The sequence below is a fragment of the Coregonus lavaretus genome (genome assembly GCF_964263955.1).
Source record: "Coregonus lavaretus genome assembly, chromosome: 31".
Classification (NCBI taxonomy): Eukaryota; Metazoa; Chordata; class Actinopteri; order Salmoniformes; family Salmonidae; genus Coregonus; species Coregonus lavaretus.
The window spans coordinates 35076022-35089935 of NC_140018.1; the positions used below are offsets into that span (position 1 = coordinate 35076022).

At 44.8% G+C, this 13914-nt stretch overlaps 1 protein-coding gene across 3 annotated transcripts in view; it reads left to right on the plus strand.

The window, feature by feature from the left end:
* The first annotated feature begins 648 nt into the window (after window positions 1-648).
* Window positions 649-13914, plus strand: part of LOC311107046 (uncharacterized protein) — a 28969-nt gene continuing 15703 nt past the window's right edge. For 2 of the 3 annotated variants that reach the window (XR_014610380.1, XM_084149502.1), the window contains exons 1-4: window positions 649-2284; window positions 10219-10440; window positions 10758-11106; window positions 11725-11794. Coding sequence is in view for 2 of the 3 variants with exons in the window: in XM_084149502.1 (XP_084005628.1) it covers window positions 743-2284; window positions 10219-10440; window positions 10758-11106; window positions 11725-11794 (2183 nt within the window). In the remaining variant the exon portion in view is untranslated. Of the gene's footprint in view, window positions 2285-10215; window positions 10441-10757; window positions 11107-11724; window positions 11795-13914 lie in introns of all 3 variants that reach the window. The other variant, XM_084149501.1, reaches the window with a different exon arrangement.

Here is a 13914-nt window from a genome sequence, read left to right on the forward strand (position 1 = left end):
CTGGCGACTAGGGGCTCCACGAGGGGGGTAGAAACACTGAAAGCGGCTCTGCTAGTTTTCCCTCGCTTCCTGTATTTGTCGTTGTGTTAAATGGCAATTATGTGTAGAGTCCACGCCTCGCGCTGTCGCTGCCTGCTTTTATCACAGTCGAAATTAACGCCTATGTTCTGTAAACAATGGGCCGACACGGATTATTTTGTGTCTGACGTGTCATTACATGTGTATTGGATTTGGATGTATTGAAGTAATAATGCTTTGCTTGTACAATACGTGTACAGTGCATGCTATCTGAAACTTATTTTACTTTCATTATGAATACCCTGTAACCCAGTTCCTTCCTCTGAGCAAAGCAAACAGGCCTGGCTTGCACAAAAGCTTGTTGAAAACGTACTTTATTAACAGTAATTTTTCTCATTCTCTATCTTTCAGGGTCCTGCACATGAATGAGGGACAAAAGGGGATCTAGGGCCACTGTGACCCCTAACAGCAGCAAACTTCTTCAGATCTGACTTTGGGTAGGAGGGTTGTGTGGTCTCCACCCTTTACCCTTTCCTGTAGGACTTATGTTTCCTCCCGAATCCTTCTGTTCTCGCTATTAAACAAAACGGGCCACAACGGTCCCAGACCGAGGCAGTGTAAGCAGGCACACTTGGTCTCGTCCCTGTTTTACACTTAAGTGACTGGGGAAATATAAAGGACCCAGACTTTTTTTTCACTGTTGTTTTTTAGCTTGATTATTAGTATGAGTCTTCCTCCCCAGCAGAAAGTGATCCCTTATAAGAGTGGGGGCAAACATCGGGCTGTAGCTGCCATGAAGGAGCCCACAGTGCAGCACGTCGCAGCCTCGGATGTCTTCTATGGAGGTATGGGCCCCCCGGCTCTGGAGTCTGCTCACGAGGTCGGGGAGCCTGGAGGCCACGGCTCTGGGGTCTTCAACCCAGAGAAGGGGCCCCAAAATCGGGCACACTACCAGCAGACTGCCCCTGTTCAATGGATGCACAAGGACCCCATCCAGGCCCCTGGCTGGTCTCAGGAAGCTCCCGGGCCCATGCCAACCAATCCATGGGGGCAGAACTTTGGCCCGTATATGGGCGGCTTGAACAACGTTAGGGGCCAGATGGCCTTCCCCAAGGGGAGCCACGATGGAGGAGCTGCTTTGCAGATGGGGCCAGCAGAGAAGCAGGCTGCAGGATCCATGGCCCAGGATAGGGGCTTAGAGTGGGAGCAGCATGGTGCGACGGCCGCCATACGCCAAGCCCAGCTCCAGGCCCTCCAGCACGGCCATAAGGGTGTAGACCTCCAGGCTCAGAACCCCCATGCCCCCCCCTCTCACCCCTCCATGCCACCAGGGTCCTTGTTGCAGCCCTTCCAGCTGGCATTTGGACCCACCAAGCAGCACCTTCCATCTCGGTACTACCAGGTGTTCCAAGGGGGCACCAAAGCCATGCCAAACATGAACTACAACGAGCAGTCCAAAGCCCAGCAACAACACCAACTGATGCAGCTTCAGATGCAACAGCAGCACCAAATGCATCAACAACAGCAACAGTTGCATCAGCAGCAGCATCATCAACAACAGCAGCACCAGTTGCAGCAACAGCGCCAGCATCAAATGCAACAGCATCAGCTCCAACTGCAGCAGCAAATGCAACAGCAGTTTCACAAGAAGCAACTACAACAGGAGCAACGGCAACAAATGCAGCAACAGCAGCAACCTCACAGTTTACCACTGCAGGAAATACTGCAGCCACAGTCTCAGCAAAAGCAGCAGACAAACCAACACTTCCTTAGCTACAACCAGCCCCCTGACAACTGTCCATCTAGCGCTAACCCCCCACACTCTCAGAAGGACAACCCTCCGTCTGTGGAAACTCATGGACAGGGACAGACACTGGAAGTAGAGACCCCATCCACTGATCCATCAAGCACACCCTGCGACCCCTGCCCTCCAAAGGTCACACTGGACCCCATGTCACCCTCCTCCGACGCACCTTTAGCTAACCCCCGCCGCTCCCGCCGCCTCTCCAGAGACGGGCTATCCCCCCTGGGTGGCCCTCCCTCACTAACCTCCTGGAACCAGACCTCCAGGGAGGTACCTCAGAACGGCGTGGTGGCCGGTGGAGAGGAAGGGAGGATGGGGGAGGGCCAGGGTGCCACCGGGGGGGTCATCCAGAGTACCCGTCGTCGTCGGAGGGCGTCGAAAGAGATCAATCTGGAGACTCTGGCCCAGAAGGCTTCCGAGATGGAGTTGATGCCCGCGGCCAAGTTTGCCAAGACATCCAAGGTTTGTTTACACTGTTTTATTTAGTTAAACCAGGCCTAAAACCTGTTCCAAGTTCATTTCATTCACATAGTGGCCTGGGGTGGTCCAGCGGTTTAAGTACTGTGTAGTGCTGCGAGGATGGATTTGAATCTGACTCAATGTTGTAGCACACTCCTTCTATCTACTTCTCTCTCTCTCTCTCTCTCTCTCTCTTCTGTCCAATAAACCCCAAAATACAACAACATTGTTCAAAATTGTTGCTGTGTACATACATAAAGGCCTGCACAATGGGTCAGGGAAATTGATTTGATTTAGTTACTATTTTCCTGATGTATTTCCTGAAGGGGAAAAGAAGGGGACCTGACTATTGAAGTTAGATTAGTTCCCGGATGACGGGAGAACTGATTGTGTCATTCCTGTACTTGGCTGCCACTGTGACCACTACAACACACTATTCCTCTTTCAATAGGAAGAGCATGGTTTCTATACAGGAGGCCTGTCCTCTTAACTTTCACAGTTGGCAAGCTGTTTGGTTTGTTTATAACTGGCAATCCAGCTATTAGGCCTAGCGCATGCACTCTCTCTCTCTCACACACATGTTATTTAGCCCATCTACTGTACATCCTCCTCATACACTGGATACTTGTGCAGCCTGAAAAGTGGCTTTTCCTGAGAATTTCTGGTGAATTCTCCGCTTTCATAGGAAAGCCTCCATCCCATACAAGAGGCTGCTGAGGGGAGGACAGCTCATAACAATGTCTGGAACGGAGCAAATGGAATGGCATAAAACACATGGAAACCATGTATTTGATACTATTCCGCTCCAGCCATTACCACAAGCCCGTCCTCCCCGAATAGGAGCCACCAACCTCCTGTGACATCCCAGTCCTATCCACATTATACCCAGTGGGGAACCGTGAGGGCCTTGAAGGCCTAAGGATTTATAAAATGTATATATATTTTTCAAATTAAATGTTCTATTTAATCTTTGCAATAATTTTTATGATCATCTGATTTCATCTCTTCAGTTTGTGTTGGAAAGAAATGGGTTAAAACTGAAGAGAAAAAAATATCCAATCAAGAGTTTCTTTGGTGATCTCTGGGTAGAAAAATTAAAGAATTCAGAAGCTGAAGGCCTCTGCCATTCCATAGACTGTAAAAAAATATGGACGAAGCCATCAATGACGTCCCAGCCTTTTTTCCTTTGAGAATGCTCAGTGGCATATTTGAAGATCAGGAAGTGTCATTTGAGCATGTCACCATCTTGTTACATGGAGGAGTTTTTGGAAACATCGCATTGAGCTACATTTGAGCTACTCTAGGACAGTGGTTCCCAAACTGTGGGGCCCCTATTTATAATTATAATAATGATAATAATAATAATAATTTTATATATATATATATATATATATATATATATATATATTTATTATTATTATTATTATTATTTTTAATTTTTTTACAAATTGAAGGAACTCAGTCCGGCTTTCAAATTACTCTTAAAAGTTGCAATAGTAGAATGCACAAGGTGCAATTTCGAAATTGGGTAGTGCATCATCAGTTTTTCTCATGTCATGTTAGTCGTTGCATACCTTAGAGAGCTATTTATAACTTGTCAGAAATGTCCAGATCAACTAGCCCATGTCAGCTAATGTTATTTTTTGATAGGTTTTTTAGCCCATATACAGTATTTTATACTAATGTTCTAGTCACTCGAACATCACATGAATAATAGACATGGCAAAATGTATAGAATTGCAAGAAAATTAGCTTAAAAACTGGACATTTCTCTGCACCCCATGGCAAAATGTGTAGAATTGAGGGAAATACGCTTTAAACCTGCAAAATGTTCCCCAATGCTGGAAGGGGGTTCTCAGTGAACGAGTTTGGGATTCCCTGCTCAAGGAAGTGACATTTTAGGCTAGCTCATTGCGTGTCTATCTGAAGATGGACCGAGGTACTGCAGGCTGCCATTAGCAACTAAATTATCCTTTTAACTACATCTGTGTGATTTTAAAGCAGGGATCATCAACTAGATTCAGCCGGGGACCCAATATATATATATATTTCTTTCTTGAGTGGATGGAACATAATTACAAATAATTTGTAGACTGCAAATTGACCGCAAGAAGCCAGAACGCTGTGTACTACTCCCTTCACAGAACAGCGCAAGCTGGCTCTAACCAGAATAGAAAGAGGAGTGGGAGGCCCCGGTGCACAACTGAGCAAGAGGACAAATACATTAGATTGTCTAGTTTGAGAAACAGACGCCTCACAGGTCCTCAACTGGCAGCTTCATTAAATAGTACCCGCAAAACACCAGTCTCAACGTCAACAGTGAAGAGGCGACTCCAGGATGCTGACCTTCTAGGCAGAACTGCAAAGAAAAAGCCATATCTCAGACTGGCCAATAAAAAGAAAAGATTAAGATGGGCAGTCTGAGAACCCACAATTGCTGAATTATATGCTCCAGATAGTCAACTAGTCTCAAGTAGGCCAGTTGTATTGCTTCTTTAATCAGCACAACAGTTTTCAGCTGTGCTAACATAATTGCAAAAGGGTTTTCTAATGATCAATTAGCCTTTTAAATTGATAAACTTGGATTAGCAAACACAATGTGCCATTGGAACACAGGTTGCTGATAATGGGCCTCTGTACGCCTATGTAGATATTCCATAAAAAATCAGCCGTTTCCAGCTACAATAGCCATTTACAACATTAACAATGTCTACACTGTATTTCTGATCAATTTGATGTTATTTTAATGGACAAAAAAATTGATTTTCTTTAGAAAACAAGGACATTTCTAAGTGACCCCAAACTTTTGAACGGTAGTGTATATACAGTACCAGTCAAAAGTTTGGACACACTTACTCATTCAAGGGTTTTTCTTTATTTGAACTATTTTCTACATTCTAGAAAAATTGTGAAGACATCAACTCCAATTTGGTGTGAAAAGCTGTCATCAAGGCAAATGGTTGCTACTATGAAGAATCTCAAATCTCAAATATATTTTGATTTGTTTAACACTTTTTTGGTTACTACATGATTCCATATGTGTTATTGCATAGTTTTGATGTCTTCACTATTATTCTACAATGTAGAAAATAGTAAAAATAAAGAAAAACCATGGAATAAGTACAGTGAGTGGAAAAAAGTATTTGATCCCCTGCTGATTTTGTACATTTGCCCACTGACAAAGAAATGATCCGTCTATAATTTTAATTGTAGGTTTATTTGAACAGTGAGAGACAGAATAACAACCAGAAAATCCAGAAAAACGCATGTCAAAAATGTTATAAATTGATTTGCATTTTAGGGGGCGGCAGGTAGCTTAGTGATTAAGAGCGTTGTGCCAGTAACCGAAAGGTCGCTGGTTCTAATCCCCGAGCCGACTAGGTGAAAAATCTGTCTGTGCCGTTGAGCAAGGCACTTAACCCTAATTGCTCCTGTAAGTCGCTCTGGATAAGAACGTCTGCTAAATGACTTAAAAAAATATATATAATAATAATAAAAGAGGGAAATAAGTATTTGACCCCTTCTCAATCAGAAAGACTTCTGGCTCCCAGGTGTCTTTTATACAGGTAACGAGCTGAGATTAAGAGCACACTCTTAAAGGGAGTGCTCCTAATCTCAGCTTGTTACCTGTATAAAAGACACCTGTCCACAGAAGCAATCAATCAATCAGATTCCAAACTCTCCACCATGGCCAAGACCAAAGAGCTCTCCAAGGATGTCATGAAAAAGATTGTAGACCTACAGAAGGCTGGAATGGGCTACAAGACCATCGCCAAGCAGCTTGGTGAGAAGGTGACAACAGTTGGTGCGATTATTCGCAAATGGAAGAAACACAAATAACTGTCAATCTCACTATGCCTGGGGTTCCATGCAAGATCTCACCTCTTGGAGTTGCAATGATCATGAGAATGGTGAGGAATCAGCCCAGAACTACACGGGAGGATCTTGTCAATGATCTCAAGGCAGCTGGGACCATAGTCACCAAGAAAACAATTGGTAACACTCTACGCCGTGAAGGACTGAAATCATGCAGCGCCCGTAAGGTCCCCCAGCTCAAGAAAGCACATATACAGGGCCGTCTGAAGTTTGCCAATGAACATCTGAATGATTCAGAGGAGAACTGGGTGAAAGTGTTGTGGTCAGATGAGACCAAAATCGAGCTCTTTGGCATAAACTCTTCTCGCCGTGTTTGGAGGAGGAGGAATGCTGCCTATGACCCCAAGAACACCATCCCCACCGTCAAACATGGAGGTGGAAACATTATGCTTTGGGGGTGTTTTTCCGCTAATGGGACAGGACAACTTCACCACATCAAAGGGACGATGGACGGGGCCATGTACCGTCAAATCTTGGGTGAAAACCTCCTTCCCTCAGCCAGGGCATTGAAAATGGGTCGTGGATTGGTATTCCAGCATGACAATGTCACAAAACACACGGCCAAGGCAAGAAAGGAGTGGCTCAAGAAGAAGCACATTAAGGTCCTGGAGTGGCCTAGCCAGTCTCCAGACCTTAATCCCATAGAAAATCTGTGGAGGGAGCTGAAGGTTCGAGTTGCCAAACGTCAGGCTCGAAACCTTAATGACTTGGAGAAGATCTGCAAAGAGGAGTGGGACAAAATCCCTCCTGAGATGTGTGCAAACCTGGTGGCCAACTACAAGAAACGTCTGACCTCTGTGATTGCCAACAAGGGTTTTGCCACCAAGTACTAAGTCATGTTTTGCAGAGGGGTCAAATACTTATTTCCCTCATTAAAATGCTAATCAATTCATAACATTTTTGACATGCGTTTTTCTGGATGTTTGTGTTGTTATTCTGTCTCTCACTGTTCAAATAAATCTACCATTAAAATTATAGACTGATCATTTCTTTGTCAGTGGACAAACGTACAAAATCAGCAGGGGATCAAATACTTTTTCCCCCCACTGTAATGTCGGGCGCATTAAGTGATGCTATGTTTTCTGTTATTTTTGTTTGATACAACATAGTGGAAGATTTTTGGTCCTATAGTCACAGTTTGCCACTGATTATACTGCTGTGAGAAAAGAGAGCGATCCCTAGCCTTGCTGTCTGGAATTTATGATGTTTATGTTTCCCTAGGGCACACCCACTGAAGCAGCTGCATTTTTTTCAAAGCTTGTTTTTTAAAGGCAAAACATGCAGACAATCCACTCCCTAAGTGATAAAACACATTGCTTTAGTTGTTGTCATTCAGTTTTGAACCTTCCTGCACTTCAGCCCACAGGGAGCCGTGTGTGTGTACAGACTGCAGACAGAGCGAAAGAGGTGCAGACTGTTGAAGCAGCTGCATGTCTACACACCTCCACATTCCTCAGGGCTCTCCCTCCATAGCCATGCAGTTGAACCAGGGAGGGGCCGCGGCTGCAGCCTGCAAACTCGCACTCCTCCACACTCTCTGCCCAACCAGTTGCCTTAATAAAACAGTCCTACTACTAATCATCACAATCCCAAGGTTGAGCTCCTTTTGACTATTTCTACATCACAAGCCCAGCCAGAAGACTGCTGTGTTGGCCGTGTAGGGTGGAGTGGAGTTGAATGGGAAAAAGTGCAGAATTGAGGTTGACACATTTACTGGAGTCATTTGAATTAGGGTTGCACGATATTGGAAATAACTGACATTGCAATATTTTGTTTTTCTGCGATATATATTGCGATATGAAAAAATGCAGAATGTATGTATGATCATCTGGGGAAAATGCAGTTTGCAAACAGTGACTTTTCAGGTGGAAGTCCTCATTAATAAAGTGTAAGGTCAGACTTATGCAGCAACGAACTCCGTGTTTAAAATAATAATAATAATAATAAACTGTGTATCCAATAACCCATAAATCAGAGTAAATTACGTTATATCAGACAGATATAATGCTAGTTTAACATTAAAAAAATATATATATTGGAGACTGATATATGTTTACCTTACTAAATCGCACGTTCTGCGATGTGACTATTGCGGATGCATACAATTTTCTGTCCTGGCCTGAATGGGTTTGCTAATGTGTATTTTCACTAGTAGTGTATTTTCAGTAAGTTTTGTAAGCTGACAGTAACCATGTGCTGCATATAAGTACAGTGGCTTGCAAAAGTATTCACCCCCTTGGCATTTTTCCTATTTTGTTGCCTTACAACCTGGAATTAAAATTGATTTTGGGGGGGTTTGTATCATTTGATTTACACAACCTGCCTACCACTTTGAAGATGCAAAATATTTTTTATTGTGAAACAAACAAGAAATGAGACAAAAAAAAAACAGAAAAGTTGAGCGTGCGTAACTATTCACCCCCCCAATTCTTTGTAGAGCCACCTTTTGCAGCAATTACAGCTGCAAGTCTCTTAGGGTATGTCTCTATAAGCTTGGCACATCTAGCCACTGGGATTTCTGCCCATTCTTCAAGGCAAAACTGCTCCAGCTCCTTCAAGTTGGATGGGTTGCACTGGTGTACAGCAATCTTTAAGTCATACCACAGATTCTCATTCCAAGACATTTTAAATGTTTCCCCTTAAACCACTCAAGTGTTGCTTTAGCAGTATGCTTAGGGTCATTGTCCTGCTGGAAGGTGAACCTCCGCCCCAGTCTCAAATCTCTGGAAGACTGAAACAGGTTTCCCTCAAGAATTTCCCTGTATTTAGCGCCATCCATCATTCCTTCAATACTGACCAGTTTCCCAGTCCCTGTCGATGGAAAAACATCCCCACAGCATGATGCTGCCACCACCATGCTTCACTGTGGGGATTGTGTTCTCGGGGTGATGAGAGGTGTTGGGTTTGCGCCAGACATAACATTTTCCTTGATGGCCAAAAAGCTCAATTTTAGTCTCACCTGACCAGAGTACCTTCTTCCATATGTTTGGGGAGTCTCCCACATGGCTTTTGGCCAACGTGTTTGCTTATTTTTTTCTTTAAGCAATGGCTTTTTTCTGACCACTCTTCCGTAAAGCCCAGCTCTGTGGAGTGTATGGCTTAAAGTGGTACTATGGACAGATACTCCAATCTCTGCTGTGGAGCTTTGCAGCTCCTTCAGGGTTATCTTTGGTCTCTTTGTTGCCTCTCTGATTAATGCCCTCCTTGCCTGGTCCGTGAGTTTTGGTGGGCGGCCCTCTCTTGGCAGGTTTGATGTGGTGCCATATTCTTTCCAATTTTTAATAATGGATCCGTGGGATGTTCAAAGTTTCTGATATTTTTTTATAACCCAACCCTGATCTGTACTTCTCCACAACTTTGTCCCTGACCTGTTTGGAGAGCTCCTTGGTCTTCATGGTGCCGCTTGCTTGGTTGTGCCCCTTGCTTAGTGGTGTTGCAGACTCTGGGTCTTTCAGAACAGGTGTATATATACTGAGATCATGTGACAGATCATGTGACACTTAGATTGCACACAGGTGGACTTTCTTTAACTAATTATGTGACTTCTGGAGGTAATTGGTTGCACCAGATCTTATTTAGGGGCTTCATAGCAAAGGGGGTGAATACATATGCACCCACCACTGTTCCGTTATTAATTTTGTAGAGTTTTTTTAAATAGGTAATTTTTTTCATTTCACTTCACCAATTTGGACTATTTTGTTATTCCATTATTTGAAATCCAAATAAAAATCCATTTAAATTACAGGTTGTAATGCAACAAAATAGGAAAAACGCCAAGTGGGATGAATACTTTTGCAAGGCACTGTAACTGTTTGTTCATACCACATATGCAGTGTTTTCTCAAGTCTGTGGTACAGGATCTTGCAACACTGAAGACTGCCTCTAAGCAATGTCCATAAATTGTGTGTGTTTGAGACATGCATACTTACGGTCTCACATTAACAATTGCTCCATGTAGAATAGAAAGTTTACTCATGGCCATATTAATTTGTGCACTCCCATTTTTCTCTCTCTCATATGTTATTCCCTTCTGTTTCCCCCCCTCTCTCTTTCCCCAGCAGCAGCAGGAGGGTCCTACAGGCAGACAGGCTGGCATGGTGCCCTTCGTTATGCCCGTATCAGTGCCAGTGCGTCAGGGTCAGACAGCCCCTCCGGGCACCTGGCTTTACGGGCGCCCCCCGGGCCAGCACCCCCTGCTCCTGCCCCAGCCCGAGCACAAGCCCTCTGTCATCGTGGCCCGGCGCCGCTCCCTGAGGAACTCTCTGTCGGAAAGCTTCAGCCAGGTAGGTCCTGTTGCCGACCTGGGTTGTGTTCATTAGGGCACAGCGTAGTAAAAATGTTTTGCACCATTTGAGTGTTTCAGTCCGTGTTCTTCCGTTTGGTGCCTAATGAACACAATCTAGGGTTCACATAGTATTTGTTTTCTTTCAAATAAGTTGAGTGTTTGATTTTACCTGCCTGAAGTACCAGATGGCTGGGGTTTGCACTTTTGGGACTATTCCCTTGTTTTCATTGTGCCAGCCAGGCAAGCTCAATGAATTGCAGCTAAAGTATTTGAAAGAAAACAAATGCCATCCTCACAATCATCTCAACCAAACAGGACGAGGAGAGCAACACGGGGCAGGACGACGATGGGAAATTGGCCAAGCACAAACGGCGTCCTCGTCCCGAGCCCCTCTTCATCCCTCCGCCCAAACTGGCCACGTTCATCGTTCCCTCTGTCTACTCTGCCATCACTCCCTACCAGAGCCACCTGCGCTCACCCATCCGCTTGCCTGACCACCCCTTCACCATGCCGCCCTACACCCCGCCGCCCATCCTGTCACCGGTGCGCGAGGGCTCAGGGCTCTACTTCGCCACCTTCCTGTCCTCCATCACCACCAGCAACCAGACCCTGCAACCGCCGCCCATTACACCCAAGTCGGTCTCGCGCAGCCTGTTGCGTTCCAGTAAGTATTGTCATGGAGGCTCGAGGAGTGTCTCTGTATCCCTGTCTCGCTCTCTCTCTCTCTGCTTTTCACTCAGTCACTTGTCTGCCTAGTCTTGCAGTCCTGTCTCTCTCTCTCTTTCTTTTTACTCGCCACCTTATTTCTTTGTATGTCTGTCTAGACTTTGCAGCCAGCCCTGTCATTTCTGTTCGTGTTTCTTCTCGTGTTTCTGTCGTTCTTGCATTTTTGTATCTGTCCCTTTCTTTTCCTATGCACTGCATGCGTCCTTGACACAATGTATCTTTCTGTCAATAGTCCACAGAGTAGTTAACCCAAGTCCAAGACTAGAAAAGCACTTTCAATGGAGAAATCTCTCTTAATAAAGTTTAGGGTGTGTCACAAATGGTACCCTATTCCCAGTATAGTACACTACTTTTGACCATTCCTATGGACCCTGGCCAAAAGTATTGCACTACATAGGGAATAGGGTGCCATTTGGGACGCACACCCACAGTCCTCCAGGGGTGAAATAGTCCCATGTCTGCCTGCATTCTGAGATAAGCTCAAGCTACACAGGCTCTCTGTCTCAGTCCAGATAGAAGTGCCCTAAAGGCCCTGTCTTCCTTGTGTGTTCTACAGCCAGCTCTACAGATATCACGCCCCCGGTCCTCCCTTTGATCAACGACGCCACACCTGTCAGCTTTGACCCGTGAGTACAAACCTCTGTGACACTTTACTCAAATCCTGCAGGTATTATGCATTATGATGCACTTATAATGCATTGAAAGACTTGTCCTAAGCATGTATACAATAATGGCGCCTGAGGGGATGGCTAACATTTTACGGACTCCTGTGTGTTTTTTCGCATTGTTTGTAACTTATTTTGTACATAATGTTGCTGCTACCGTCTCTTATGACCGAAAAGAGCTTCTGGATATCAGAACAGCGATTACTCACCTCGAACTGGACGAAGAGTTTTTCTTTAATTAGTCCGACGCGAAGGATATATTGCTTCTCCGAGACCAGGCCCAAATCCCTGTCATTTGTGTGAAGAAAATACAGAAATACAGGGGGCGGAGATCGGGGTGCCTTGTGAGAATTGTGGGTAACCTGCCTCTACCATCCGTTCTATTGGCCAACGTGCAATCACTGGAGAATAAACTGGATGATCTCAGTTCGAGACTATCCTACCACGGGACATTAAAAACTGTAACCGAGTCGTGGCTGAACGACAACATGGATAATATAGAGTTGGCTGGGTTTTCCATGCATCAGCAGGACAGAACCGCTACGTCTGGTAAGAAGAAGGGTGGGGGGAGTGTGTCTGTTTGTCAATAACAGCTGGTGCGTGATGGCTAATATTAAGGAAGTCTCGAGGTATTGCTCGCCTGAGGTAGAGTACCTCATGAGCTTTCATCTATATTTTTCGTATCCGTCTATTTACCACCACAAACCGATGCTGGCACTAAGACCGCACTCAACGAGCTGTATAAGGCCATAAGCAAACAAGAAAATGCTCATACAGAAGAGGTGCTCCTAGTGGCCGGGGACTTTAATGCAGGCAAACTTAAATCCATTTACCTAATTTCTACCAGCATGTCACATGTGCAACCAGAGGGGAAAGAAAACTCTAGACCACCTTTACTCCACACAGAGACGCATACAAAGCTCTCCCTCGCCCTCCATTTGGCAAATCTGACCATAATTCTATCCTCCTGATTCCTTCTTACAAGCAAAAACTAAAGCAGGAAGTACCAGTGACTCGCTCAATACAGAAGTGGTAAGATGATGCGGATGCTACGCTACAGGACTGTTTTCCTAGCACAGAATACCACCTCAGTCACCGGCTTCATCAATAAGTGCATCGACGACATCGTCCCCACAGTGACCATACGTACATATCCCAATCAGAAACAATGAATTACAGGCATCATCCGCACCAAGCTAAAGGCTAGAGCTGCCGCTTTCAAGCGGCCATGAAGTCGGTAGCCATGAAGTCCTTTGAAAGGCTGGTCATGGATCACATCAACACCATCATCCCGGAAACCCTAGACCCACTCCAATTTGCATACCGCCCCAACAGATCCACAGATTATGCAATCTCAATCACACTCCACACTGCCCTTTCCCACCTGGATGAACGGAACACCTACAGTGAGGGAAAAAAGTATTTGATCCCCTTCTGATTTTGTACGTTTGCCCACTGACAAAGAAATGATCAGTCTATAATTTTAATGGTAGGTTTATTTGAACAGTGAGAGACAGAATAACAACAAAAAAATCCAGAAAAACGCATGTCAAAAATGTTATAAATTGATTTGCATTTTAATGAGGGAAATAAGTATTTGACCCCCTCTCAATCAGAAAGATTTCTGTCTCCCAGGTGTCTTTTTATGCAGGTAACAAGATGAGATTAGGCACACACTCTTAAAGGGAGTGCTCCTAATCTCAGTTTGTTACCTGTATAAAAGACACCTGTCCACAGAAGTAATCAATCAATCAGATTCCAAACTCTCCACCATGGCCAAGACCAAAGAGCTCTCCAAGGATGTCAGGGACAAGATTGTAGACCTACACAAGGCTGGAATGGGCTACAAGACCATCGCCAAGCAGCTTGGTGAGAAGGTGACAACAGTTGGTGTGATTATTCGCAAATGGAAGAAACACAAAAGACCTGTCAATCTCCCTCGGCCTGGGGCTCCATGCAAGATCTCCCCTCAATGATCATGAGAACGGTGAGGAATCAGCCCAGAACTACACAGGAGGATCTTGTCAATGATCTCAAGGCAGCTGGGACCATAGTTACCAAGAAAACAATTGGTAACACAC